This window comes from Herpailurus yagouaroundi, unplaced genomic scaffold, assembly GCF_014898765.1.
Source record: "Herpailurus yagouaroundi ecotype Mexico unplaced genomic scaffold, PumYag 222, whole genome shotgun sequence".
NCBI classification, from domain to species: domain Eukaryota; kingdom Metazoa; phylum Chordata; class Mammalia; order Carnivora; family Felidae; genus Herpailurus; species Herpailurus yagouaroundi.
This window is the reverse complement of record NW_024412453.1, coordinates 12388824-12414776: the sequence shown is the minus strand read 5'-3', so window position 1 is coordinate 12414776 and position 25953 is coordinate 12388824. Positions and strand designations below refer to the sequence as shown.

Sequence of the window (25953 nt, the reverse complement as noted above, 5' to 3'; positions counted from 1 at the left end):
AAGACGGAGGGAAAGGCGGGAGCCCCACACAGAAGTCCATGGGGCCCTTGGTTCCGGCATGCTGACGTCCGAAGTGCGTGTCCACGTTGGCAGTGTTTTCAGGCAAGGCCTGGCCCCGGGCTCGTGCTCACGCGGCCTCTCCCCCGACGGCTCCTTCCCCCCTGGACTCGTGCCCCGGATGCCGCCGCGCTCACCTGCTCAGGTATGGCACAAGGCTGCTACCAGGCTCCAGCAGCAGAGCTCAGTAACTGTCCCCGAGACCACCACGGGGCCCCCGGAGCCATCTTGTCCCACGCCGCGGCTTCTCGCTGGGGACTCCAGCACGACGCTCATGTGTCCCCATCTTAAACAAGCAGACCACGACCGTGTGCCTCCAAACAAGCACAGAGCCGTGCGGGGGGGGGGGGGGGGGGGAAGCCCCGGACGAGGATCCACCACGCAATCCCAGGGATCCGGTCTGGGGTCCCCCACCCTGACGGACTCACGCTGCGGGGGGCCTCACCCCAGCATGGTGTCACGCACCAAAGCACCAAAGCCACACCTCTCAGCGCCGTGCACACAAGACTCCGCTTTTTACCACTCTGGCAACACGCAGGAGACGTGCACCCCTTCCTGCTGGAAGTGGGGGTCCCCGAGGCAGCAGACTTGGAAGTTCTTAGAGAAAGGCGACTGGTCCCCCAGCGGGAAGGGCATGGCTGCCTACAAAGAACAGCCGTTACAGAAAATGGCACGCGCCGTACCCTGGGACGCTCGAATTTTTCTCTGCACACGGCTCCCGCGTACGGGTCACGTGCGACGGCCATGCCCCTCATTCCGGTCGCATTATGGTTCCCAAGGGACCCATCCTTCTGCGAACTCTGATGGCTGTCAATAGATGGGAACGGCCTCGGGGCTTAGAGTGAGCTGTTTGAAGGGCTGGGTTCCACCCCGTGCCCCCAAATCAGTTTCAGGAGCTCAGACGCCGAACCCTGTAGCTCGGAGGGAACGGAGCGGCAAAAGCGTAGCGTATGTCCACATCACCAGTCACTTGGTAACTGAGGGGAGAACACCGATCCAGCTATCCTACTAGAGCCCACCCACGGCCAAACCTCAAACAAGAGACCAACTCTTTCATGCTCAGAGTCAAACACACGGTGAAAAAGCCTCGCCGGCCTGCCCAGATTCCACTCTCTTAGGGCGAGGAGGGGGCAGGTCCCGGGGGGCGGAGACGCGCACGGGGCCACGGACACCTGCAGACAAAGTCGTGCCGGGCTGGCTCCGGCATGCTTCTGGTCCTCAGATGTGGGCAACGGTTTCCTCCCGGGAAACCTTCCACTGCTCGAGCTTGCCCATGACCTGGAAGAGGCGAAATCCAACCCCCGGATGACCAGGACTATCCACGAGCAACCCTGACAGCAGGGGGAACACAGACCTCCAGGGGGAGCAGAAGTCTCCCCTCGACCTGCACGTCACTCACTGATTTCCAGTTTTTATAGAAAATTTTATTCAACATACAACATTTTCCAGCAAAAAGGCAATATACAGGAAGAGTTGGTATACACTGATGCTGCAGAAAGAAAGGAAAATCCTGGGGAAGGATGAAAAATTAAGTGTGATCTGCTGATTCTATTTTACTGCACTCGAAACTAGACACGCAGCCGGCATTAGCTCCAAAATAAGAGGAAACGAGGCTGGGACTGAAAACTACACACAATGAATATCGACATCGGTGAAGAGTCACTTGATGCACCCAACAAAAAGTCACCTCCTCCCAGCGGTGAATTATACATGTTCACTCATTAAATATACAATTTCATTTCTCTATTTTTTTTCTTTTTTTTGCTTTTATTTTTCTTTTGGTTTTTTTTTTTCGTTTTTTTGTTTTTTTTTGTTTTTTGTTTTTTACAAAGTCAACAGCGTACTGACCACTAGTGAGCATGCCCTCTTTGCTAAAAGGCTCTCCCTTTCTTGTTCCGTCTGTTCCGTTCCGAGGAAACTCCACTGAGAATTCTTTCACCTGCTGGTATGAACTGCTGAGACGGTGGAGTCAGCCTGCCCCCAGGCAGCACGCCTGACACCTCAATTGTATCAAACAGTGTTTTCACGCGAACCAAAGGGGCCCGGGCCGTCCGCCAGGACCGTGCTCACACTCGGGGGCGTCCACGCTGCACACGGGCTGAAGGACGGTAGCGGCTGACGGACTGAGACGCGTTTACCGAGAGACCCGGGCAGCGGGGGGCGGGGGCGGGGGACCGAGGAAGGGGGACAGTACACGCAGTGAAGGAAAGAGCTCTATTTATTAGGTTGTGAGTTTCTCGGTTTTGCCTTTACAGATGCACACAAAAGGTTGGAAAGTAGAACTGAGGGGAAAACGTCGGACGAGCCTCAACGTAAGACCAGCTGCGGGGCTGGCGCCCGCGACCCCAGGAAGGCAGCCGGGCAGGCCTCTGCCGACTGGACACAGCCCAGAGGCCTCGAGCCGGAGCCGCGTGACCCTCACCTCTTCTCCCCCGTTACGCTGACGGTTGCCTTGCGCTGTGGCTACCATAAAATAACTCTCATCGGCATCCAAGCTTTATAAAAACACCTTCATTTTGCTCAAAAAGGGCAGTCAATAGATACAGAGAAGCCAAACGGAACAGCCTCAACAAAATAAAATTAACATCAGCAGCAAATCCTCTTGCTGAAGACTTCAGATGGTGCACGTGTACCAAAGTTCTAGGCTGTTAAAAAGGGGCACACACCCACGCACGGCCCCTCGCCTCGCACGCACTGGGTGAGGAAGTCAGTTATGGATTTTAATGGCCTTTTCCAGGTAGGTGTAGCGACTCCTCTTTGGGGCTTTGTTGAAGTGGTCAAGCCCTAGCCAAGGCCGAGGGTGAGACATGTTACCTGGCGGAGAGAGAGAGAGACACAGGGCTGAGGGCTGAGGCTAGAGGGCGAGGAAGCGGGCCGAACCCAGCGCAATGCCCCCCTCCCCCCCCACTTCCCAGCACACGCTGGAGAGCCACCGACATGCCAACCCTGAACGTGTCTCAGAGGAACCCATGGGCCACGCGCTGTGCCTCCCTGCCTCGCAGAAGGAACTGGGACCCAGGGCCGCCCGCGTCTCTGACCACGGGAGGGCTCTTACCAGGCTGGGGCTCAAAGTCTTTCAGGTTCACTTCATACTCATCCTCGTTGATGTACTGGTGTCGGCCCATCATCACAATGGCGAATTTGAACTGCAAGACAGAAGGGCCGCTCCTCCGTGAGCCCTGGGGGCCAGCAAACCCCCCCTCCGGCCAAAGTCCGGCCACCGCGGGAGCCAGGACTTCGGCGTGCGGCCCGGGAGTCCTGCCTACCTTTTCAAACTCCTTTTCCTGGATGTCCAGCAGACTCTGAATCCGCTTCATGACTTCTCTGAAATGCTCGCCCTACGAAGGGTAAAGGACACGTGTGCGCACTCCCCCGCGGCGGGAGCCCCGGCGTGGCGCCGCGGGATCTCATGTCTGGCGGCGGCCCTCAGCCTACCTCCCCGGCCTCACCTGGTGGATCCTCAGCAGAAACGGAATCCCGAACGTCCCGAACACCTCCTTGTGGAAGTGCGCCACGGTGACGAGCATCTCGCTCTCCTTGTCTATGTCCACCTGGTCCAGAGGGATTTCCTGGGACGCGGGGTGGGGGCGCACACTGAGCCGGGCGGTGCAGTCCACGCGGACACACTGCGTCTGCCCGCCTCACTGCCCATCAAGGAAGCGGGGTCCCACGCCCGCCCAGCGCTGTGTCTGGGTCTCATCAGAACCAGGGGAGCTCAGAGCTGGAAGGGGTCTCTGCGTCGGCAGGAAACTCTGAGGTTCCAGCGACCAACGTGCGTGCGACTCTGGTCACTGTGGACACTTCAGCTGCTCCACACTCGGCAGGGAGCCAGAGCTTCTGAGCAGACCTGCCTGGGGGCCCACATCGAGAATTCCCATCTGGGGACAATTCCCCTAGGATCCCCTGTGGACGGGCACGTAGAGGCCAGCCCCCGAGGGGAGGGCAGGCGGGGGGGAGGGTGGAGCTGCACGTGAAGGGACAGCGTCTCAGCAGAGTGGGCCACCAGGCAAGTGTGACGGGCAGGGAGGGCCGCTCAACGCGCCAACGGATTTCCGGAAGCCGAGCTGTACACACTGCCCACGACTACCGTGAAAAAGCACATTCTGTGTACTTTCTTACAACGCAACGTTAACTTCTCAGCAGCCGGAAGAACAAAATCAACTGCAGGGCTCACTTCTTCCAGCGCGCAGACAAAACTGAAGCAGCATCCACCGCCAGCGGCCGTCCCACCGCCCCACGACCCCGCCCCGTGCCCACGAGGGCCCATTACCTCTATTCGAAACGTTCTACTCGTTGCCGGAGATAAGCATTCTAACAGCTCATCTTCTTGGTGCACACCGATAATCTTGTAGCTTACGATTTCCCCCCCCCCCCCCCCCGGGGGGGGGGGGGGGGGGGGGGCGCAAGGAGTGAGCCACACCAATCCACGGGAGAAAAGGGGCTGATGAGTTCTCCTAGAAATTCTTTATTACGAAGCTATCAACATTTGCTTATGGTTTTCTTTGTTAGAGACTGGGAATGTCCAAAGCAGGCGTCCTCAAGGAACACAGCACAAAATACTAGTCAGTGGTCCCCCTGGAGTGTGTGGTTCAAGAAAAGGCCAAGGGGGATGCTCCGGTTGGAGGGGATGCAGCTGCATTTGGGCATGGAGAGGGAGACCAAATCTCCCCAAACCGGGCACATCTTTCCCGCAATGGTTCCAAATGGGGCCAGACTTGCGCTCTTTCTCCCTCTAGCTCGTTAGAGAATAAAGATCTCATTCTTTTATTAACATCACTGAGCAAACATTCCAGGAACCAAGTAGCCCCAAGGGCTGTTATGTCCTGTGAGCGCCTGTCTGGCCCCATGGTAAGAACGGTCAACTCTCTGACATGAACAGTGCTCATCAATCGGGGGCCTCTGACTTCAGCCTGAACACCAGCTACGTGGCTCAGAAGCGCCCTGATTCCTCACGCACAACCAACAGCAGTTTTGGCTGATCCTTTATTTGCATCCTTTCCTTACCGAGTGGCTTTTCCACCTGAATCTTAAGTTCTTCCTACAGCTTAGTAAAAATCAGGAGACAGGGAAAGAAGAAAATATGGCTCAGTGGTTAAACATCTGACTTCGGCTCAGATCATGATCTCACGGTTTAGGAGTTCGAGTCCCACATCGGGTGAGCACAAGCCCCATGTGGGCCCCACTTCTTTCTCTCTCTCTGCCCCTCACTCACTCGTGCTCTCTCTTGCTCTCCAAAGAAAAAGGCAGGGTGGGGGGGAGGAGGGGGGTCCCATTATGAAGGGTCTATGAACTGCCACAGAAGACGGGCTGAAAGCCGGTGTGCAGCACTGTGCGCGGGTCCCAGAGTCGGGTGCCCTGGTGATGCCCCCGCGGCCCGCCGGCAGCTTCAGGAAATACTTGCCTAAGTTTCCCTGACGCTTTCTCCCCGAGCTCGACAGCCTTTTTACATTCTTCCAGCAGGTCCCGGACACACCCGTGCTTGTCGGGATATAGTGTTATTTCCTAGGAAAGGACCGGAGGAAATCGATGCTTTCAAGAAAACGGAAGAGGTCTGCCACAGCACGTCCATGTTGCTCGAGGAAGGAAAGAATGGCAAAGGACGTTCTGTCGTCTCTAGCTTCCCACCGCATCACCGATGCCCCACCCCGAGGGCTCCAGATGCGTGAATTCTGCCCACCGGCCCAAACCGGAGATGCCCACCCCACCCCAGAGGTGTTTAGGACCCGAGAGGAGTTTAGGAAACAACGCTGATACAGAAAGGTCACCCTTCACGGGACAGCTCCTCAGGAAACCCCACGGAAAGCCACCCCCCTCCCCTGCCTGCCGGATCCAGCATGGTGCCGTGACGGACAGACAGCCCAGACAAGGCCCAGAGGAAGAGCGGAGTATCTCAGCCTGTCAATTCCACCAGGGGAACACGCGTACAGCACGTGGCCTACATGCGCCTTCGAGACTGGTGGAGCTACAAAGGCGAAAACACCGGGGTCCAAGCAGGGCCAGACTTTCTAGAACCACCACGTGCAGGCGGGCTGGGCCTGCCTTCCATGCAGAACCAGCCTCAGCAATGGCAGACCCCGGCACCCGCCCCACCTGAGGAGGCAGCCGGGGTTCCAGAAAGATACTGCCTGGGGCCAAGCAGCTGGAGCCCCGACTGAAAATGCTCCGGTCATCGTGGCTGGAGGGGACTGAGGGCCTCGGACACCTTCCCTTTGTGGTTTTAGTTTTCGAGGGCTAGACAGACAGAAACATTAAACGCCAATAAAAGTAAAACTTCCTACCGTTAAAAAAAACCTACCTCTTCCCTAAATTGGCTGTTTAACCATATACACTTAAAACTTCGTCTGTTTTCGAAGTCTGTGATTTTCATCTTCAGCTGGTAAGAAAAGAGAGACGGTCAGATGTGCTTCCATGAAACCCAAACCTTCTCTTCATGACCCACTTACATGAATTCGGGCTCATACCTGCTGATAGTAAAGTTTCTTAGGTTGTCTAGGCTTGAAGAACTGTAGGAGATCTCTTAAAGTCCCTTCATAATTATGTCTAAGAGGATTACCTGGTCCGTCCCTATAACTGCACAAGAAAACAGCACATCAACAAATGCCTTGTTGATTATTTGCCTACACCAAATCCCCATGAGTGTGAGTAAAAGCAAACCACTGGCCTTCCACCTACACCTGAACTTGGGCCTGGCACGGGGCCTCCCTTAATACTCCCATTTCCTGAGGTCCACGTCCCTCTGGCTGTCCCACTGGCATGCACAAGTCTGGCTGGGGCAGGCCGGACGCGTGGGAGATGTGCTGACAATGTATCTACAGTGAGTCTGGCTTTGGACGAGGCCGCCAATTAGTCTGACGTCCAGGAGGAGTGTGGTCAGGACGTGCGTGTGGACGACTCTATCGGAAACTAAGTGAGGGCATGTCAGGTGTTAACCTATCAGAGTTAGTTCCATGATGTCTGGACGGACTAGGGACGGCATGCGGGACAGACAGAACAGCGAGCGACCAAGGCTTACCCTTGAGACTTGAAAAACTGGAGCAGCATGGGGTCGGTGTTGAGCCTCTGTGCCACTGTCTTTGCAACCTGGGAGGAGGGAAGGGGCCCACAGACAGAAAGGAAGTCTCCCTCAGGGATGAACTGAGAATTGCGTATAAACCTTACCAATGAAGCCATTTACCTGATGTTTTTACACAAGTATGAAACAAACAGCCTGAACTTAAACGGCCTGAACCTTTGACACCTACCAGGAATAAATGATACTCCCCAGTGTGCCCTCATGGGGGCAGCACACTGGTGAAGTTAGCTGTTACAGGGTCTTTCACCTTTTTTCGTGGTATGTTTATTTGAGTAAACTCTACACCTAATACGGGGCTCGAACTCCTGACCCTGAGACCAAGAACCGCTTGTTCTTCCAACTGAGCCAGCCGGGCGCCCCGAGCTCTTAACTTTTAATGGTGAGGTCTACAGGTTTATTTTCCAATGGCATGTTGTAATTGAAGCAAAGATGCTGTTAAGACTATCATCTCTGAAACCAAATTATGCCGGGGTGGGTGCAGGGTCGGATGGGTGCAGGGTGGGGTGGGGTGGATATTAAGGGATGCGGGGCAGGTGTGGGAGGGTGTGGGGGGAACAGGGCGGGGTGGGCCTTGGGAAAGAACAGCCGCTGGCCCGGGGCCAAGCCCCTCAATCAAGAACTTCCTCATAGCAGGGCTGAGGCCCTCCCTCCAGAACCAAATCCAATAGCCTTCAACAAGCGCTGTTTTAAAAACAACTTGGTCTTTCTGCTGCAGAATACGAAGGGAAAAGAGCATTTATCAAATACCTGAAAATAATTCATTCGATTTGATAATGTAACCACAAATCCAGGATCATTAGGGATTGTTTTATCACAGAAAATGACATCAACACGGTGGTAGAGGTCTCTGAAATATTCTTTTGCAGTGGGTAATTCACTGTTATCATTTTCAGGGTCATCCCTAGTGGGAGGAAAAAAACAGTTTGCAGACTAAATCAAAGTCCAGGCCAGGGATATTGGTTAAAAGGAAAAAAAAAAAAAAAAAAAAAAAAGGGCATCATCTCCCAAACCACAGTGACACAGACAGAAATTGGTGTTGACATAAATTCTGACTCGCATTTTAGGGTGCCACAGTCTGTCCCGGGCACCCCGGTCAGCAGCCAGGATGGCACAGGAGGGGTGCCCTGAGCCGGCTCAGTGCTAGTGCTGACTGCCTTCTGCCCCTCGTCTCAATACAGAAGTAACAGTGGACTCGGGGTCAAGCGCCTCGGGGCAGAGCCTCCTCTCTGACCAGAAGCGGACGGGACGGGCGACCACTCTCAGGCTCCAGCAGCAGGGCTGGGGAGTCGCTAAGTCTAGGTTATTTACTGCCTGGCCCTCCAAACAGAAGTCTTCAAGAGCAGGGGAAAAGGCTACTTTCAGACCAGGGGCCCCGACAGCAGCCCAGCAGCCCCAAGGGTTTTAATGCACACCGATTTGAACGCATTATCCACGCAGGTGCACACGGGGGAACCTCATGCTTTAAGGGAAGGAAAACCATCGTGCAGTTCCGTAAAGACGTCTGCCATCCTGTTAAGAGTTACCCTGCTCTACGCCGTTTCTTTGGAAATAAAGCATTCATGAAATGATGAAGAGGCTCACTGCCCATCATCCCCAAACCAAGAGAAGGTCGGCCTCTATCCACAATCTCAGATACAAATTTAACTTGGGGTCTAGATGCAATTTTATCTCCTGGTTCTAGGGCTTATGGAAAAACCTCAACGCCCATACGAAGTGATAAAAGTCCTTCAAAAAGTACATACTTCTGGAACACTATAATGTCACCATCCATTAGTTCATCGAGGGCTTTATCAAGAGACACGTCATAGTCCTGAATTCTCTCTGTTAAATTCGGTTTAACTTCCTACAGGAAAAGAGATGAACGGTTACAATTCAACATCTGCTTATGTGTAATATGGCCAGACACTGCCTGCACTTTCTGCACATTCAGTACTCTCAGCCCTACATTTTTCATAAGCGAAACGCTAAGTAAATACTAATATCCATAAAAACGTAATAATCACTGGGCCTAAATGAGGGAAAGTCATTTTCCTTCCACACCACCCGAGGCCCCCAACACTGAGCTGCACACTTCACAGAACAGTGAACTCAGGGCCAGCAAAACGAACAAAGACAGCCCTCCCCCAACCATCCAAGATACACGGATTATGGAAAAACACGCTGTCCAAACCTCATAGAGGATAAGGCTAGTGTCCTGGGTAAATCCCGCTCTGTCGCACATAACCGGGAGCAAATCACCTGGGTTCAAGAAAAGAAAGAATCCGAGGCTGTAACATGCCAGCACGTTAACAAAACCAGCTCCGAGGTCGGCACAACAAGGACTTACGGATTTTACAGGATATTGGTGTGTAGATGTGCCCACAGTAATTCAAGCTCCGCGTTTTGGGGTCATACATCTTCAAAAATAGCATGACATCATCTATAAGATTAACAAACAGGTTTTGTTAGGATCTTAACACTCGGGACAATGTTTTAAAAATGTTAACAGTAAGCCTAGTGGCATCCCAAAGGAAGGCTTACAGAGCCTAAAAGCAATTGTTTCAGGGGAGGGTTAGCCCTGATCCCAGGTCAACAGCATCATTCCAAACAGGCCCCCGGGAAACACTAATCTGAGGCAGTGAGGCTGGGAGCCAGGGCAGTGAACTCATCAGGAATCTCACACTTCCAGAACAGGTATAACTAGCTGGTTGAGTGTTGCCATGGAAATATGCTAATATAGTGTCTTCGACACCAGAAGGGACAGCCTGGTCTGTAGCAAGAACCACCCAGCATCTTACAGGCACCTGCTGTGTAAACGTACGGCCAAACTGTCCATCCACACACTCTCTGCGGCCGCTTCAGGGCGGCGCAGGCCGCACGGGTCGCAAAGCCCCAACTATTAAGGACCGGCCCTTGGCGGAGAGTCTACAAGCCCAGCGCTGTCACAGCCCCTGTCAGGCACGTGGCAAACCATGGGCCCAGACAAAAGTGGAACAGGAGGACTCAACGCGGCCGGTGCCTTCCAGCCACCGGCAGAGGTGGGGCCCACCCAGCTTTGCCAAGAAACACGAACACAGGAGGGGGCCGAGGGCCGGTTTCTTTGCCAAGGAAGAACGCCGGACCCTGGGTGTCTAGACGGTGGTCCAGGGAGCCGGCTCTGCGCTCCGAGGACACTTACGATCTTTGTCAAACTTGGGTAACGTGGCTCCGCTGGCGGCCAACTCCGGATCAACGGTTTCCAGGAATATCGTCCAAGGGTTTTCATTGTCACTGAGCTCAATCATCTATTTCCAAAAGAGAGGCTGGTTTTAGACTGTGTCAGCGGCTGTGTGAGGGTGAAGAACACGCCCACCACCCACAAAGTTGGCCAGAAGCAGATAAGGCACGCTGGCGCGCAGGCCAGGCCTCCACAGACCCCCATCAGGACAGGCGGCACCCGCGACACTCACCGTCTTGTTGCCGTCTGCCTCGTTATCCAACATCGCTGGCCGTTTGGTTCCATTGCTCCTTGCCTGCATGGGCCATAATCGGATTTGATCTTGTGGAAACCCCTGGGGGGGGGGGGGAAGGGGGGGAGAAAAGCAAAGCAAAGCAATTAAAAGCAGCTCACATTTTAATTCCATACAGGGGCGTCCGGGTGGCTCAGTCGGTAAGTGCCCGACTCCTGATTTCAGCTCAGGTCATGACCTCATGGTTCCTGAGTTCGAGCCCCACATCGGGCTCTGTGCTGATGGTGTGGAGCCTGCTTGGGATTCTCTCTCTGCCCCTCCTCACCTGCTCATGTGTGCACTCTCTCTCAAAATAATAAAAACTTAATAAAAAAATTCGATATGAATGTGATGATTCTAGGATTATATTACAGTTACAGCTCTCCCTGCTGATGTGGTCCAAGACTCACCCTTCAGGGCTCCTAGTATTCCAGGGCCTGGGTGCCCGATCTGATCCCGTGCAGTTAAATAAGCAAGGGAGGAGAACGTGGGAGCAGAAAATAACCACCCCCAGAACGGGTGGCACTCACCATGGTCTGAGAGAGGTTCTGGACAAATTCAGCCAGTGAGGAGTTTTTCAACACTTTGAACACAGTATATTTCACTTTTTCTTCATCGTACATATCATTGCCTTGGTGGCCACAAAACTGGTCCTCTGCAACTATCTGAAAAGCCACAAGCAAACACAACACTTTCCACACGATACATAAATGCCACGCGACCACCCCAGCCAAAACAAAGTTCTTACAGCAGTATGCTAAGAACAGCTAGTCTTTTGCTCCGAAGAACCTTCTTCCGAAGACCCAAGGAGAAAAACATCAAAGTGACCGGAGGAAATCAGGTATTTCATCAGAATCGAGACACCTCCATTTCCACACAGCCGCTGCCCACTGACCATGAGCACCAGTGGGAAACCCGCTTGTGTGGCAGTCTCTGGACAGCATACCGCCAGGATGCGTGAGCTGGCGGCTTTTTCCCGGCAATCAACTTGCTAAAAGGAACACCCGTTTCCTGGTATCGCAACCAAACCACGAACCAACACCACCCGGAAATTCACCTCTCCGTCCAGCCCTCTTTTCTGTCCCCACCACTGGCCAAGCTTCTCCATGGCCTGGAGGGCCACCTCCCACTGGGAGCTCGCCCGCCTGAGGCCTTTCCCCTCTGACCCCTCGGTGCTTCTCATCCACCCCCTGGCCCAGTGTCTGGGGGTCTGAGTACGTCTAACATCAGCCCTCAGCCTGCGCTGGAACGTATGCCCCCCATAGGGCCAGGGAAACTGAGCACACGTGCCGAGGCAGCAGTCCCCCCAACGAGGCCACAGCGCTCCGGAAGCGAGGCCTAGCGCGGGTCCCGCCCGGGGGGTGGGGGTGCTGACCTGCACTTGCATGTAGAGATGGGCTTCCTGCCGTTCCTTCCGCTTCTGAGCCTCGATCCTCTTCTCCTCCTGCAGTCGTTCCACCAACTGCTGAGGGATATCGTGGTCGGTGACAGCTTGTAAAACCTCACCTGCACGACAAATGTGCCCGCGTTTACCTCTGCGCGGGTTCTAGGATGCCCTCCTGAGAACGCCCCCATTCAGCGTCGCCATAAATGGAGCAGATCTGATTCGGGGGAAATGACTTGGTACCGTGAGCCCGCATCAAAACCCACACGGCCCCGTCCAGCTTGCTTGCGGAGGTCGGGAGCGAGGCCGCACAGGCAGAGCGCGGAACGTGCTGGGGCAAGTGGCACAGCTCAGGGTACAGCTGTCAAGCTTCCCAGGCAACAAGCCGGCTACTCACTCAGCTTTGATTCCCTGATGTAAACCAACATGTACGCGTTCGTGCAGTGCCGCACCGACAGGTCGTCGTCGTGACCCCCGTAATTGTGCTCGATAGCCTCCTCTTTCGTACACCTGGACACCACGTCGTCGTCGAACTTACACCACTGGCAACAAGACGCAGCAGAGAGAAAGCGCTTTGAGAAGCTCACAACCGGAGAGGCAGCGTTTACCTACAAGTGACGCAGGGAGGTGCCCGGCCAGGCGCCGCCTCAGGCCGCCCTCTCGGGGAAGAGGCCAGCCAGCACCCGTATTCTGGGGCCACTGTGAGTTTGTCCCTTGGCAATTCCGTCACATGCTCAAATGGCCCACTTCGAATCAGATTCAATCTCCCGACAGTACAACTCTTTACAGATCTGAGAAAATCATACCGAGTACACCTGACTTCGTCGGTAAAACTGGAGATTTTACGGTGTGGTTACGAAATTCAGTGGGACATTTGATAGGATACGTTATCGCAGCAAGAGAGGGCCTGGCTCAAGAAAAGGTCAGCAGAGTTGTACAGAGTACTTCTCTTCTGATCTCTTCATTGTGGGTCGAGGTGTTCCAAATGGCACTAAGTCTTGCAGGGAAAGGTTCGTCGTGGTCTGGGGCTGTGTGAGCACCCCCTGCCCAAGTCTCCTCACATGAGGGAGGTGGGCTCGGCCTCCACTCTGTTCTGCACTGGCGCTACGATCCTGGACACAGACCCTGAGGACACCCTCACCCCTGGGGAACACTAGGAGACGCGACGGAGCATCACGCAGCACAGACAAGCAGGCGCGCAGAACGTGTGATTCATCCAGCCTCCCCTGCCCAAGGATTTTTCTTTTTTCTTTTCTTTTCTTTCCTTCCTTCCTTTCTTTTTCTTTCTCTCTCTCTCTCTCTCTCTTTCTTTCTTTCTTTGTCTTTTTAAAATTTACATCCAAATTAGTCAGCATGGAGTGAAACAATGATTTCAGGAGTAGATTCCTGAGTGCCCCTTACCCATTTAGCCCATTCCCCCCCCCACAACCCCTCCAGTATCCCTTAGTTTGTTCTCCATTTTTTAGAGTCTCTTCTGTTTTGTCTCCCTCCCTGTTTTGGTATTATTTTTGTTTCCCTTCCCTTATGTTCATCTGTTTTGTCTCTTAAAGTCCTCATATGAGTGAAGTCATATGATACTGGTCTTTCTCGGACTAATTTCACTTAGCAAAATACGCTCGTTTCATCCATGTAGTTGCAAATGGCAAGAATTCATTCTTTTTGATTGCCGAGTAATACTCCATTGTATAGATATTACCACATCTTCTTCACCCATTCATCTGTCAATGGACATTTGGGCTCTTCCCCTATTTTGGGTATTGTTGAAAGTGCTGCTATAAACATTGGGGTGCATGTGCCCCTTCGAAACAGCATCCCTGTATCCCTTAGATAAATGCCTAGTAGTGCAATTGCTGGATAGTAGGGTAGTTCTGTTTTTAATTTTTTGAGGAACCTCCGCACTGTTTTCCAGAGTGGCTGCACCAGCTTGCATTCCCACCTGCCCAAGGATTTAAGTGGAGAGCAAGTGCCTCCCATTAGGTATGCAATGATAACGGTCCAATGTTCAAGGCTACTTCAGTGCATACGTCAAGTGCAAGCACTCATTCACTATCACCTTTAAGGTATCAGCCATTCATGCATGGGAACACAGATAAATCAGAGCCCAGGGTGGAATCCTGCACTATTCAGGCCATCGGGTTGGGAGAGGAAAAGGCGAAGCTGAGCGCTGGGTAAGTGCCCCACACACCATGACATCTGACTCCGCCCCCTGCCCGGCACTTACTTTGCCATCCCCTTTGGGGTTTAGATAAACCACGTAATGTCCACCATGATTATCTCCACTGTGAACCAGGACTGCGTGAAGAATATAATTTGCAGGGTCCTTAGGATCTGTTTTTTGCAAAAATTCATCGAGTGGTAACTGTTCTGGGAATTCAAACCTATTAAAAAAACATTTTTAAAGAAATCCAGGTTTCACTGACATGTAAAATATTTCATGTGGAGACTATATTGCTAGACGTTCTAATTTACTGACTCGTCTTTATTTGGAAAGAGAAGTATCACTCTGACTCGGGAGGCCCTCCGAAGGACTTCTGTGGCGGCTCCTATTCATTAGGACAATTATTCACACATCAGTACAAAATGTGAAGCCAGGTATGAGAAAAGACGCACACAACGCATGGAGACACCCAACAGATTTCTAAGCTGAGGATGTCACACAACAGCCAGTCTCAGGACAAACACACACCAGGACTTGTCTAGGATGTGGATGGCTGCAAATGTATTAATGAATGATTCCAACTGTCCTGGACCAAGACCACTGAGGACACGCTGCAGGTTTGAGAAACCTGGAGGGATCGAATCTGACAGGGGACACACGTGAGAAAGGATCCCGTACACCCTGGGATTTCGGGAGACATGTGAACTTGATTTGTTTGTAAATTACTGGATCCATAAGCATTTTAATAACAGGGTCACGATTAATTACTAGGAGGGCCTTGAGAGACAGGAAGAAGGGCAGGCAGCTCGGCGAAGACGCGGAGGAGAGCGGCGCATGGAGTCTCCAGGGGCAGCCGGCTCGGCGCCCCGGGTGCTGCCCTCAGCAATTCTGGCTGCGCTGCCACATGTTCTGAATTCCTAAAAGATGCCAGAAATCTGGGCTTTTATGTGAAATCTCAAGGTTTTGATCTGTTTTGTTTTAACGTTGGCAACTAATTCCAAAAGCAGAAACAAAAGCAAGGTGAGGACCCAACGACACCCACCAGCAGGTGGGGCTTAGTCTGCGCGCTGCCGACGTGTGAGGTCTGGTGGGGACGGTTTCTTTACTACACACTCCACGATCGTGGACAACGAGGAGCCGGCAAAGACCCAGCTGGTGGCAAATAATCGGACTGGGTCCACTCTCACTCCAGTTCCATGGGGGGACTGACCAACCACCCTATCCTGAGCTCAAACTAACCAGGACAAAAATAATGTATTCTAAACCAGGTAAGGGTGTGTGTACTATCATTCCTTTTTATCTGGAATTTTGAAAACACTGGCAGTAAAGCACACAAGTCCATCTACATCCTCTTCTTGAAAATTCCAACACGTTCTAGAAGTTGATACGGAGAGTACAAAATAATACGGGAACATCAAATCCCACTCCTGAGCAAACAGCTAAGCTACATCGGGTCAAACAGAAAGCACCCCCCCCCCCCCCAACCTCCCCAGGACGTCCATCCGCCACAGCACAGAGCGGGGCAGGGTTCCGGTAGAGGGAGTTATGGGAGGAGAAGCCTCTGAAACTCTTAAAGGAAATTATCCCTTTAAAATTATACTTCTTGGGAAACTGAGGCACAAGGGAACTCCCAAGTACATCCGAGATGAACTGACATTATAAAAAGACAAACAAAGCATGGAGACCGACCCGCCGAAGTCAGGTGATGATTCAGTCTTAACTTTAACACCCCACAATAGATTACCTATCATTGATCTTGATATTTTGGTCCGTCTGAGGGTCATACATAAATCTCATCAGCTGCAGATGTAACACTGGTGGCAAAGTTAGGAACTTCACACCTTTTTCTGCTTCCTGAACATTGGAAAAGAAACCAAGTTTAGTTGGGCCCTACTTTGTCCCTGGAACAAGGGCAACAACGGCGGCTGGCAAGACGGGGGTGGGGGGTGGGGGTGGTTTACGGGATCCAAGGCGGGGTGCTTTGAAAATGTTCAGGCCCATAAGCAGAGAACAAACGGGTGGTTTTCGGTGGGCAGGGGCTGGAGGATGTGACAAAATAGGTGAGGGGGATCAAGAGGCACTAACTTCCAGTTATAAAATAAACAGGTCACAGATTCAAGGTACAACGTAGTGACAATGAGAACACTATGTGGGGACAGAGAGCCACTAGGCCTGTCGTGGTGAGCATTTCATAATGCTCAACACCAAAACTTACATGGCACACCTAAAATAAAATAGTGCATGTCAACTACATTTCAAGTAAAAAATAAAAATAGCTGAGGTCATGATCTTGTGGTTCATGACTTCAAGCCCCACATCATCTCCTCTGATGTCAGCACAGAGCCCACTTCAGACCCTCTATCCACCCCCCCACTCCGCCTCTGCCCCATCCCCCCCACCATCCCCACTCACGAGTTCTCAAAAATAAATATTTAAGGGGCACCTGGGTGGCTCAGTCGGTTAAGTGTCCGACTTTGGCTCAGGTCATGATCTCCCGGTTCACGGGTTCGAGCCCCGCGTTGGGTTCTGTGCTGACAGCTCAGAGCCTGGAGCCTGCTTCGGATTCTGTGTCTCCCCCTCTCTCTGCCCCTCGCCTGCTCATACTCTGTCTCTCAATAATAAATAAACATTAAAAAAATTTTTTAAATAAAATAAGATGTTCTACTTAGACCTTCACCACGTCTGCTACCAAAACTGAGACCATGCAGCAGCAGCTCATGTGCGAGGTTTATTTTGGGTTATGTTCTCTCTGAGGCCCAACCACAGGCAATAGCCAGGTGAATGGGGGCTTAATCATGCTGCCATGTTATACGCTCATTAAACATGATGGAAAATACATTGAAAAGCACAGCAAGTCATTAAATGGAGAGGCAGAAGCCTAGGATTACAATTCTGTAAGGTTCGAGGTGTCCACAGACACCTGGACAGAACAGGCAGAGGCACAGACAATCATGCGCCGGGAGGTCTAGACTAGATCAGCTTCCCTCACCCTGGACTTTCGGGACCTTCGCGTCAGAGCGCGCCCTCAGTGCTCAGTCCAACCCGCTTCTGAAGACTGTCCTCAGCACCAGCAACTCAGTCTCTGTGCTGCGGGACTCGCCCGCTCCTGAACAACCCCCCTCCCCCCCCCCCCCTGCAGGCCCGACTCTGGTCTGCTCACTAAAATAAGCCTCTGTGGCAAACTCAGCCACCAGCAGGCCACCGGAGGTCCTGTCACAGCTCCACTTTCAATTCAGACCTTGCTTCTGGGCTATGTCCACCCAGAGGAAAGGGGCTGTGACAAGCCACAATGTTCTCTGATGCTGAATCCGTGTGCTTACGAGGGCAAGGTTTCTCTGGAAAGAAAAATGAAAACCTGGGAACCTCCTGCCACACAAAGGAATGGCATGGTTTTTCTACACCTTGAAAGAATCAAAGAATTGTTCCTCCACCACGGTCCATTGTGACTGTGATTCTAAAATACTATGTACTGCTCACCCAGACCCCCAAACCCACTGTGGACAAGGCAATTCTCGTGAGCTGACTGCAGTGCTCCCTGAGCACGTCTAGCTGCGCGTCTGCAACGTGACTTTCTGATCCACACTGCAGCATCCCTGAGTGGCCTGACCCAAGCAGAAGAGCAGATCCGGGGCCCACTGAAACAGGGGGCACATCAGCACCACGAATTATAAATCGGCAAGCCTGGCAAGCAGGACGGTCTGAGAAATTGGCAACTGGCTGAGCCGATGTGTCCGGGTTAGGAGTCTGCAACACAGACCCTGGATGGCTGCGTCTGCGAGGGCGCTGCTGGCCCCACCGATCGTGCCCCAGGCCGTGTCTCTCCACCTGACCAGTCACCGGTCCACAAGGCTCACTGCTCTGCCAGAAGCTTCGGGTCCCTGCGGGGCCTTGTGGAAGATAAGCAGGGACAGCCTGTGTTCACAGAACCAGGACAGAAGACGCACTCCTTATCCTCTAAGTCACGACCCTTTCAAAAACTAACTGCACCCCACACATGCACCCCAAAGTGGAGTCCGAGCGACAAAGTCCACCGCAGCCGGAGAAGCGGAGGAAAAGCTCTGCATGGGCAGCACTGAGGCCAGGAGCAGGGGGGACAGACACAGTGAGAAAACGCCGTGTGCTGGGTGACAGGCCTACCTGAGAAACGAGCTGCCCCCCCCCCCCCCACCCCCCCCCCCCTGCCGTGTGATCACAGCTCCCAAGATGTAATGGCTGCACTCAGAATTCAAATCCTTTGAGCTCTGGGTCTGAGCAGCTTATGAAAAGCTCCAAGTGACTGTTTGGTCCACAACTGAAGCAGCGCATCGTTCCCGCGTTACCTGCAAGCCGTGCTCCCCGGCGTCGTATTTATTGTCGCCGTCTAGTTGTTCCACGGCCACGTAATCCACAAATGATTCAAATACTTGAGAGAGAGAGAGAGAGAGAGGGAGTCAGCCAATGGTCTCACTAAAGGCCTTCATGACGGCACGGCTGCCCCATGCACTCAAGCTTGCCAGGGAGGACGCCAGTGGTGGCCTCCAGCCCCTGCCCCGGACGGCCACCAAGCCCCCGCTGCTCCATGAAAACCCAGACCCCTGAGAACACTGACACGGTTCCTTGAGGGTGTTTGAAGCTGTAACACGGAATCAAGTGTTTTAATAGCTTTACCAAAATCAAGTACCATTAAAGTACAAAACCTAACCCACACATAGAGCTGTAAGAAAGACCGTGTAGATAGAGCAGGAACATGGGGTCAAGGTGAAAGGGTGCAAACTTCCAGCCGTCAGAGGACTAAGGACCTAACGCAGAACACGGTGACAAGGGCTCAACATCCTGTTGTCTAACTGAAGTTTGCCAAAAGTGCAGCACCTAAATATTCTCTCATGCACGTGCGCACACGATGAAGGGACGTGTCAAGGTGGTCACTGGGACAGAGCACTCCTTTCACAGTATATCCGCAACGATCACAACGTACACTTTGAATATCCTAACATTTGGTCAATTTAACCAAAATAAAGCTGGGGGTGGGAGGTGTAGAATTTGCTCAGGGAGAACCAGTGGACCAAAAGCAAGAATCTAAAAACAAACCCACACAAATATGAGCAACTGGCCGCTAACAAAGGTGCAGAGCAACGCGGAAAATGTGACGGGATCACCTGAGACCCACAGGGGGAGGGTCAGTCTTGACATCCTACCACATGCAAAACACCACTGTGTGGGGATTGTAGGCAAACAGAAAAGATAAAACAGTAACAGATCAGAGACGACCTTATGACTTCAGGACAGATGTTCTTAGGACACAAAAAGCAAAGAAAAAATCCGGTAATTTCACTAAAATTCTGCAATTCCATTAAACACGTGGCAAACTTAGAAGAGTGAAAATAGGTGAGCCCCACAGAGGGAGCAGCTCAGCAACACAGCCGGGCCAGTGCCCAGAGCACCGAGAATGGCTCCTGCCCGGCTCCCTGTCCCTGTCACGGCTCCCTCGGGAAGGAGAGGCACCAGGCACACTCTCCTGCACTGGACAAGGACCCCGGGACTGTCCATCCAAAAGAGGTTTCAGGCCCGGGAAAACAGGCGGTACGGGACCATGATGGGTAAGAGCAGTTCAACTGTCCCAGCTCACCGCGTGGGAGAGAAACCCAAACAGGGCCCACAGCAGCTGCCATCTGCAGCGCAGAGTGCCCAAGAAGAAAGCGGCAGCTCTCCCAGAGCCCCCAGGGAGGGCTGACCAGCAAGCAGGGTGAAGACTTATCTGGGGGCAGGGAAAGAACCACCCAGAGGCCGGGGGTACAGCCCCCAGAGGACACGCGAGCCTGGGAACAGTCTGTGCTCCCTCCAGCCACGGTGAAAAGCCTCCTTGTACACGGAGCTCTGGGCACGGCCTCAGGTGGGGGCCCATGTAGCGCTAACCACAAACTGCTGTGCTCCCACCGGACAGGGCGTAAAAACAAGCCTCCAAAGAATCACATGGTGTCCAAGCAACTCCAACAGGTCCCAGAACAAAGGTGAAGAACATCCATACCCGAACAAGGTAAAAATCACAACGGCAGGCATCCACTAAGAGGACCAGACATGCAAGGAAGCTGGAAAACAGCCCCTGATGAAGAGCAAAGTGAATCAACAGAAACCAACCCAGAAATCACAGGTGACGAAACTGGCAATCAAGGACATCAACTATTATTAACTCCATCCCAGATGTTCAAGAAGACATCCAAATTGCCAGTAAGCAGCCGGAAAGGTGACCATCTCGCTGACCTTTGGGGAAATGCATACAGACAGCGAGAGTGCCACACACTCACCAAAATGTCCAGACTGCTGACCGGTGGTCCTGCTGTGGATGCGGAGCGATGGCCACTGTCACACATGGCTGGGGAACAGAGATCAACAGACTGCTCTGGGAGCCTCGCTGGCCTCACCCACCGAATGTATATGCGTACCCTTGGAGCCTACAATTCCGCTCACCGTGAACGCAGAAGGATGCGTGCCGGAGACGGGCACAGCAACGGGAAAGGAACCTTATGTCCGAGCACCACACACTGAAAACGCAAACATCTACCAAGGAAAGAGTGGTTCCCAAAAACCTGCGGCATCCTCCTCACATGGAGTAGCGTAAAGCAATGAAAACCATCAAGTTACCACCGCTCCTAGCGATATGCACGATGCACAGATGTGGCGCTGGGCAAAAGGAGAGAAGCAGGGCTGTGTAGCCTGTATGATCCCATCTCTATAAATACTTAAAACCAACGTGTAGGCGGCAGGCGTCGTGATGTGTGACCCGTGTGGGGCCGCGAGCCTGCGTTCACTTGGGAAGCTGTTCGCTCATCACTTGGGCGGGGGTCTCTGTCTGCACCAGATTTCAATGAAAATCACCGGGGTCAATGAAGCATGAAACCAAAACAGAAATGAGCGGGAGGCCAAGGTTATGTACACGGAACTTACTGTTTTTCTTTCCTTTTATACTTAGCTGGATATCATAATAATCTTCTCTCCTATCGGATCGATAGTCTACTTCTTTACACTGGATATAGGACTACAAATAAGGAAAATAAGAGGGCTTAAGTGTTAATTGTCGCTATCGTAGCGTTCTTAAATCATCTTAAAATCATTCTCTAAAGCTGGTAGCCACATACCACCATTTTGCCTCTGAACAATTTAGGTATGGTGCCTTCCACACACGTGCCCTTCATCTTGTTTTCCACATTATCAAGCAGCTGGAAGAGAAAGTTTGGGCTTTAAGAAAATGTGATGCTTCATTAACAGACAGTAATTCGAAACTTGACTAGGAAATTTCAATGGTCAAAGAAGTTCTAGACTATGAATATTATGACCTCCAGCATGCAATTATGAAAACATACAAAATCTTCGTCCTCGGTTGGGTATTTACAAAAATATCTACATGCAACAGTTGAGATTAACCTCTATACAGCCTTTGGAATGAATTAGTAATCTGTAGTGCCTTTAGAAGCATTTTTTATATTCATTTTACCTCTGTGGAAAAGCATGTAAATTGAGCACTAAACTTAACTCGTATTGGTCCACACCAAGAGATAAATGAGGTTGAGCCTGTCAACAGGATTGACTGGTTTGTCCATGGATATTTAATGAACTGGATTCAATCCAGCTAGTGCTGCAAAACAGAAAACACACCTTGCCCAGCCAATCACCTTGAATAGCCGTTTCATGTTGTGTATGTGTGTGACTTTGTGTGTGTCTGTGCGTCTTTGGTCACGACTGGAAGGACGGGAATTTGCTAGTGACTAAAGATGGTTTGGGGGAGAATCACCCGCACAGAGAGCTGCCTCTGTTAGAACTTCTGTGCAAAAGACGAGTCTGGGCGCTACGGAGTAACAGAAGTCCCTAGTCTACGGTGAAACAGGGCGGCCAGGACAGCTACGTCAGCCAATCTGTGGTTTCTCTGACTGGTAACTGGGGCAGATGTACCAACGGCAGATTTAAACCACACTACCTACCGCTACCGAAATTCAAGTTTCCCCTCACGCTGCCCTCTCCAAGAACAATTTTGTTCTCATTCTCTCTGGCTCGTAAACTAGACAGACGCTGCCTTTCCTTCCTGGCCTGGCTCTGTCCTGAACAGAGATGGGCGCACCTGAGTTGCACGGGCGCGAGGCAGGTCTGAGGTTTTACTTGCTACCACGTCCGACAGTGCTTTACAGCAGCCAATGTTAAGTAGTGTGCGGTTATGGCGGAGAACTTACCACTCGACACAGCTCCTGAACGTCGTGCTGCATGAAGCTATCTAAAGTTTCCCACCTTGGAAAGAGAAAAGGAATGTTTGTATTTATTTACAGTTCCAGACTTCAAGTAAGAGTAAACTAAGCAACTCAGACTTGAAAAGCGAGCTGTAGGACAGGCCACTATTCGTCAATCCATCTTCTGAGGGAATTATCTTTAGGGGTCCCCAATTTAAAGACCACTGAATTCTATCAGGGCACCAACATCTTCACAGCTCTGTCCTGTTCTGAACGTCCTGCGGTGCATAAGAGGACGTCGTTAAGTGGTGAATTATTTCTCAGGCCAAATTCCAAACCACAGCCTTTTATTACGGAAAGGACAAACCAAATCCAGTGATCGAAACACCCAGGCGCACTGAAATGCCTACACTGCGCTCTGGATTCTCCTACTACGCGCTCACCCATCCTTGCAGAAGGAAGGAGAAGGCGAAGAAGGCGATACAATACATACCCGAAGGACTTCGTTAGCTTTTTTGTTCCTACAGGCTTATCGCTGTGCTGTAATTCGTAGAACACTCTTTGTAATGCTAAGGGGACGCTTTTGGATGAATCATCACCCTCTGTTGGCATCATGTACACAGCCTAAAATAATTGATTAAGAAATAAAAATGGAATTTTATGTGAAAGTATCATTTCCAATATCACAACAGCTAAGGTAGGTGGTAGGGCTTCTAACTATCCCTCCAAAATAGCTCAGGAAACTTTTTTAAAAGATCCTCAAAGTCTGTAGAGGCAACATAAAAACCATGAGAAAGCAAAAAAGAATTTAAAAAATTTACCTACAACTCGCCATCCAAAGAGAACCACTTGTATTTCATACCTCTTGGAACACTTTTTAGCTTCACATCGCTTGTGAACAAAAGGTGTCACGAAACCTAAGTGCCACTGGGATGATCCACACCCCCACCCCCACCCCCGGTCCCGACTATACCATTCTGTCGTGGTCACTACAGTGCCAACGTAACCGGAAAAGCCAGCAGAGCAGACCAGCCAGTGCCTGCCCCCGCCCCCAACCCGGAGTCCGTGTGGCCTGCACCCTCGCACGGCCTTCCGAAAGGACTGACGACCAGCTAGCCTGTACCAGACTCAGGGGGTGTCTGCGGTCTTTACTATTAGCGCTCTCAGGAAAATGACCTTTACCTGTATGTGAAATTAGACTTCACAGCCGGTGGCTTTGCAATTCAATTTTAACATAAAAAACTTTTCAGATATTGCTGCTAATGCCTTTCATATTTAAAAAAAAAATTTTTTTTTTTTTTAGTATCTCTAGCCCAACAAAATTAGGTTAGCCAGCAAACTTTTGATCATCCAAGTTAGTTTCACGAGTGTCCAAACACGGAGGAATAAAGATAGGCACAAGCATCCCAGAGGGGCCCCCGTCCAGAGACAGCACTGTGGTGGTACCGGGAGAGACACGGCAAAGTCCGCCAACAGGACTCTGCTTGTCCCTTAAAACTTGAGAAGAGGGTGGGCGGGAGGTTGAGGGAGAGAAATACCATCCATTTACCTTTCGTAGTTGATTTGTGAAAAATAAAGTCTGCAGCAGGCTGTTCATGTAACAAGTCGCTCCCTGATTCTTTAAACCGACATAGCCCGTGTGCTTCTTTGAATCCCACCTACAAGACCAGTTCGAGGTTGAGGGAAAACCGCACAGGACACCGCCTCGCTTCCGCAAGTGCGTGTGGAGCGTGTGGCCGCCACACTGCTGTGCACCACCGCCTGTCTCCCGCCATCCTGACGTGGGAGCGACTGCCACGCACTCCTCACCGCCAGGCCCCTGCCTGGGCACCAGGGCCCAGAGTGCTGGGCACAATCACGGGCTCAGTTCACCCAGGTGCACAAACCGGGCGCTGGAGAAGCAGCTTAATGCCGCCGACAGCAACGCTGTCCTCATCCACCGAGATCGCCGCTCGCACGTACTGGCTGGATTCTATCCGACTGGCTCCCAGTGTGGCTCTCCTGCGTTCGTATTAAGTCACGTGTGGAGTCAGCAAGAAATGCCAACGGCTGAAACCCCTCTTTTCTGCAGACTCATACACACGAGCGAAGCCAGGCATGTGTACCAGGGCAAGCTGAGCTCAGACTTCTGAACTAGCTCTCTCTCTTTAACCTGCTAGGCTGGTGGTCTTCTCTGAGCAGAATGGGTAGGTCTTCTCAGAGCTGGCGGTCCCCACTGCACGCCCCTCCCCCAGCCCATAGTGACAGGAAGCTCGAGGGAATACCAGTCAAACCACCCCCGGGCCCATCCCCATCTGCATATAACGTGAAGACAAGAACGAACACTTTTGCCACTGAGCTGTGGCCAACACTAGACCAGGTGTCAGGGTCAACAGTAAGTGCTGATTCCAGGGCTTAGTCCGTGACCTTTCTGACACACTTGGGTATACCACACGGCCCTGGTTACAGTATGTGCGTATCTGTGGATCATTTTAAAAATTGGCAAGAAAATGCAAGAATCCTAAATTATAAATGGTTATTTTAAAATCTATAATCACAAAGATTTAGGTGATAATGCCTGAATAGGTTGTGGTAAGTAACACTAAGGCAAGAAATCAGTTTTGATTGGTAAGGGTGAAAAACCCAGTCCACTTTTTTAGTCAAGAAAAGTAGATCACAAACATAGGGAAAAGGTTTTTAAAATGGCGGGGGGGGGGGGGGGGGAACCAAAGCAAAAAACTGAGGTTTTTTGTTTTTTGCCTCCACCCCTGCTACAACTCAAGCCCTGAAAAGGCTGCTCAAGAAAAGGTGGATCCCTCCTGTACTTGCCCTGGCCACGTCAGCCAGGACCTGGGCTAAGTAACAGCTCCTCCCTGGCTGCCCCACAGTCCCTGCGGGATTCCACCCAGGCCAACCACACCCTCCTGCCAGAGCAGGGCCCCATGAAGACACACAGGTAGCGGGGAGAGACAGGTGCCCGCCACTCCACTTCTTCCCAGACTGTGCTTTCCAGCCTACCCCGTCCCCAGCCCTGAAAAGTCAGCAGGTCCCCATGGCCCAGCGTACCCACCTCAACTCCCACCCCTTCCAGATGCGCCACCCAACCCCACACTTCGCTGCCGGTGCCTTCACTCCTGATGTTCTCCCTGCCCCAACCCCTTAACCTCCTTAACATGTAGCCCAACCCCATGCTTTCTGCAAGGCCAAGCACGGCTTTGTGCACACAGACCTCCCACCCCTGGGGTTCGATCTCATCTCCTCCTCCGAGCTCGGCTACACCTCCCTCACCCTCCCGCCCGCCACCCCTCTACCATCATACCTGCCACTTCCAGAACTGGTAGGAACTGCCCCCTCCCCGCCACAACGGCCCCACCAGTCTGTGTATTCCTTGGGGACAGAAACCCATGGCTAACTGGCCGACCAGAATTACACTCCTAGTGCCCAGCAGTGTCTGGCATACAGAAAATGCTCAATACATGTGTCAAGTGAAGGGGTCAATGTGAAGCTGGGTAAGGTGTGTGCGCCTAGGGGCAAGCACAGGGAGGGTGCTTAACGGTTAAATATATGCACTGTTAATATGCTAATGTTTCTTTCCCTACAGCACAAAAGGCATTTCTTAAGAGCGCCCAATTAAAGAAAAACTT

At 52.0% G+C, this 25953-nt stretch overlaps 1 protein-coding gene and 1 long non-coding RNA gene across 4 annotated transcripts in view; one reads left to right on the top strand and one right to left on the bottom strand.

Moving 5' to 3' along the window:
- Window positions 1–321: 321 nt before the first annotated feature.
- Window positions 322–25949, top strand: LOC121019545 (uncharacterized). 2 transcript variants are annotated; one of them, XR_005785656.1, is made up of 3 exons: window positions 322–333; window positions 17861–17865; window positions 25801–25949. It is a non-coding gene; the product is annotated as an uncharacterized LOC121019545 (long non-coding RNA). The 2 variants fall into 2 exon arrangements; XR_005785657.1 differs by lacking the exons at window positions 17861–17865; window positions 25801–25949 and adding an exon at window positions 3488–3555.
- The window catches only part of USP7 (ubiquitin specific peptidase 7), a 38660-nt gene continuing 14166 nt past the window's right edge, over window positions 1460–25953 (bottom strand). The window contains exons 6-31 of one of the 2 annotated variants that reach the window (XM_040459054.1): window positions 23880–23988; window positions 22824–22954; window positions 22337–22391; window positions 21251–21331; window positions 21060–21150; window positions 18458–18540; window positions 15883–15992; window positions 14202–14358; window positions 12378–12522; window positions 11972–12102; window positions 11127–11261; window positions 10558–10659; window positions 10287–10392; window positions 9456–9548; window positions 9300–9367; window positions 8872–8972; window positions 7877–8030; window positions 7070–7137; window positions 6519–6627; window positions 6353–6430; window positions 5452–5559; window positions 4328–4420; window positions 3507–3626; window positions 3324–3395; window positions 3113–3203; window positions 1460–2871 (exon numbers count right to left, since the gene is read on the bottom strand). In XM_040459054.1, the coding sequence (XP_040314988.1) occupies window positions 2765–2871; window positions 3113–3203; window positions 3324–3395; window positions 3507–3626; window positions 4328–4420; window positions 5452–5559; window positions 6353–6430; window positions 6519–6627; window positions 7070–7137; window positions 7877–8030; window positions 8872–8972; window positions 9300–9367; window positions 9456–9548; window positions 10287–10392; window positions 10558–10659; window positions 11127–11261; window positions 11972–12102; window positions 12378–12522; window positions 14202–14358; window positions 15883–15992; window positions 18458–18540; window positions 21060–21150; window positions 21251–21331; window positions 22337–22391; window positions 22824–22954; window positions 23880–23988 (2698 nt within the window). In that variant the 3' untranslated portion in view covers window positions 1460–2764. The remainder of the gene's footprint in view (window positions 2872–3112; window positions 3204–3323; window positions 3396–3506; window positions 3627–4327; window positions 4421–5451; window positions 5560–6352; window positions 6431–6518; window positions 6628–7069; window positions 7138–7876; window positions 8031–8871; window positions 8973–9299; window positions 9368–9455; window positions 9549–10286; window positions 10393–10557; window positions 10660–11126; window positions 11262–11971; window positions 12103–12377; window positions 12523–14201; window positions 14359–15882; window positions 15993–18457; window positions 18541–21059; window positions 21151–21250; window positions 21332–22336; window positions 22392–22823; window positions 22955–23879; window positions 23989–25953) is intronic. The other variant, XM_040459055.1, reaches the window with a different exon arrangement.